The 2,492-nt window shown below is 53.2% G+C and overlaps 1 protein-coding gene across 1 annotated transcript; it reads left to right on the forward strand.

The window, feature by feature from the left end:
• Nucleotides 1-1,342: 1,342 nt before the first annotated feature.
• Nucleotides 1,343-2,248, forward strand: LOC113979340 (olfactory receptor 14J1-like; the record flags this gene model as incomplete). The annotated part of the gene is made up of 1 exon (XM_027706759.1): nt 1,343-2,248. A coding segment is annotated over exon 1 (906 nt), but the record flags the coding sequence as incomplete, so codon positions are not given.
• Nucleotides 2,249-2,492: the final 244 nt, after the last annotated feature.

Below are 2,492 nucleotides of genomic sequence, written 5' to 3' on the forward strand. Positions count from 1 at the left end.
TCTGTGGCTGCAGGGCAGTGCAGGGGCAGCTCCTGGAGGCATCTCCTAAAGCTGGCCCAGCCCCAGATGATGGGATGGGTGAGCAGGGGCTGTTTTGGGGCACTTTGGCAGAGCTGTGAAGCCGGGGTGCAGCCAGGGGTGCCCAGGGCTGTGGGGCAGAGCAGGGTCCTGCAGCCCAGGGCGCTGTGCTGGGCAGGGACTCTGCTGCCTGCCAGGGGCAGCTCTCAGCCGGCCCGGGGAGCTGCTCCCAGGGCTGGGGCACAAGGGCTGTGGGCAAGGAGCAAACCTGGCAGCTGAGGGAGGATCTTTTCCATGTCTCACTGTTGCAGGGTCACACCTGCTCACAGCTCCAGACCACTACACCATATTGAAGGGAGAATTTTTTGCAAACTCACAAAAGACAGGGGCTACAGGAAAGGAATTAGTCCTGAGGTGTGTTTCCTGTTTACGCATTGTAGCAGAGACATAGTTCTCTCAGTTCAGGAGGCTGCACTGAAATTCCAACTCTTTTCCTCTCAGAGATGAATATTTCAGGCAGGATCAGAAATTAGCACAGGATCCTGGGCAGTGCTGAACCTTCCCTTGGGGGTGGGCACTCTCCTGTCCCAGCCCTTGGCTTCTGTGCGCGAGGGCTCCTGTCCTGCTCTGTCCAGCACAGCTGCACCTCTGGGCTGGCACAGGGGACACTTCACAGAGCTGCCCTTTCAAGCAGCGCTGCCCTGCTCTCAGCACAGATCTTGGTGGGGTTTGTAAAGATGAATCTGTGTGTGAAGTCATCTTCAAGGCAGCCCAAGGGAAAGTGCAGGGCAGATGGGAAACAGACTGAGAGGCACTGCAGCTCTTCTGGCTCTGCAATAAGCAATGAAGAGCTCAGCCCTTCTGCCTGTCCTGTCTCAACACTCATCAGATTTGTCATCAGAAAAATTTGACCCTAAAAAAACACACCCCAGGTGTTATGATTGTAACCAAAACACCCAGGCAAAATTATTTTAAGGATACACTGTGCCTCTCTCCTGCAGCCCAAATTCCTCCAAGACAACAGTCCAGGAACTGAACTTTTCCACCAAATCTGGGTTCCATGTGACATCCCCTGTGACCATGAGAGCTGTCCCAAACCAGCTCCATGTCTGCACTGCAGCAGAGCAAAGCTGAGTCCTTGGCAGCACATGGCCAGAGCTCCTGCTCCTCACAGCACCCTCAGAGAGCACAAACCAGAGAAAAGAAATGCCTTGACTTGGAGGGGATTTCCCTGAAAACTGCCCTGGCTTTGCTGAGAGGGGGCTGTCTTAATTGTTCCCTGTGCTTTCCTTTTCTGAACAGACCCTGTGCTAAGGAACAGCAAATGTCCAACAGCAGCTCCATGGCCCAGTTCCTCCTCCTGGCATTTGCAGACAGGCGGGAGCTGCAGCTCCTGCACTTCTGGCTCTTCCTGGGCATCTCTCTGGCTGCCCTCCTGGCCAACGGCCTCATCCTCAGCGCCGTAGCCTGCGACCACCACCTGCACACCCCCATGGGCTTCTTCCTGCTCAACCTCTCCCTCACAGACCTGGGCTGCATCTGCACCACTGTCCCCAAAGCCATGCACAATTCCCTCTGGGACACCACAACCATCTCCTACATGGGATGTGCTGCACAGCTCTTTTTCTTTGTCTTCTTCATCTCATCAGAGTATTTCCTACTCACCATCATGTGCTACGACCGCTACGTTGCCATCTGCAAACCCCTGCACTACGGGACCCTCCTGGGCAGCAGAGCTTGTGCCCACATGGCAGCAGCTGCCTGGGCCACTGGCTTTCTCTATTCTCTGCTGCACACAGCCAATACATTTTCCCTGCCCCTGTGCCAGGGCAATGCCCTGGGCCAGTTCTTCTGTGAAATCCCACACATCCTCAAGCTCTCTTGCTCACACTCAGGCTACCTCAGGGAAATTGGGTTCATTGTGGTTAGTGCCTGTTTAGCATTTGGTTGTTTTGTTTTCCTTGTTTTCTCCTATGTGCAGATCTTCAGGGCTGTGCTGAGGATCCCCTCTGAGCAGGGACGGCACAAAGCCTTTTCCACCTGCCTCCCTCACCTGGCTGTGGTCTCCCTGTTTATCAGCACTGGCACATTTGCCTACCTGAAACCTCCGTCCATCTCCTCCCCATCCCTGGATCTGGCACTATCAGTTCTGTATGTGGTGGTTCCTCCAGCACTGAATCCCTTTATCTACAGCCTGAGGAACCAGGAGCTCAAGGATGCTATAAGGAAAATGATGACTGGATGCTTTTCAGGAGCAATAAAGTGCCTGTTTTCTGGTGTGTAGCACTCAGAATGGGACTCCTTTATGGCCCAGCCTTCCTGCTCAGGTTTTTCGTGGAGGTCATTGGGTTCTTCTTGCAATAATTTTTTGTGCAATTACATATTATTTTGAATCTACCGTCTAATTTCATGTCTGCCCACTGAATTTGACCTAGAGATGTATAAATGATGAATTGTGCTCTCTGAGTATTTAA

This window comes from Neopelma chrysocephalum, unplaced genomic scaffold (assembly GCF_003984885.1).
Source record: "Neopelma chrysocephalum unplaced genomic scaffold, ASM398488v2 Primary Assembly neopelma1_75474, whole genome shotgun sequence".
Taxonomy (NCBI): Eukaryota; Metazoa; Chordata; class Aves; order Passeriformes; family Pipridae; genus Neopelma; species Neopelma chrysocephalum.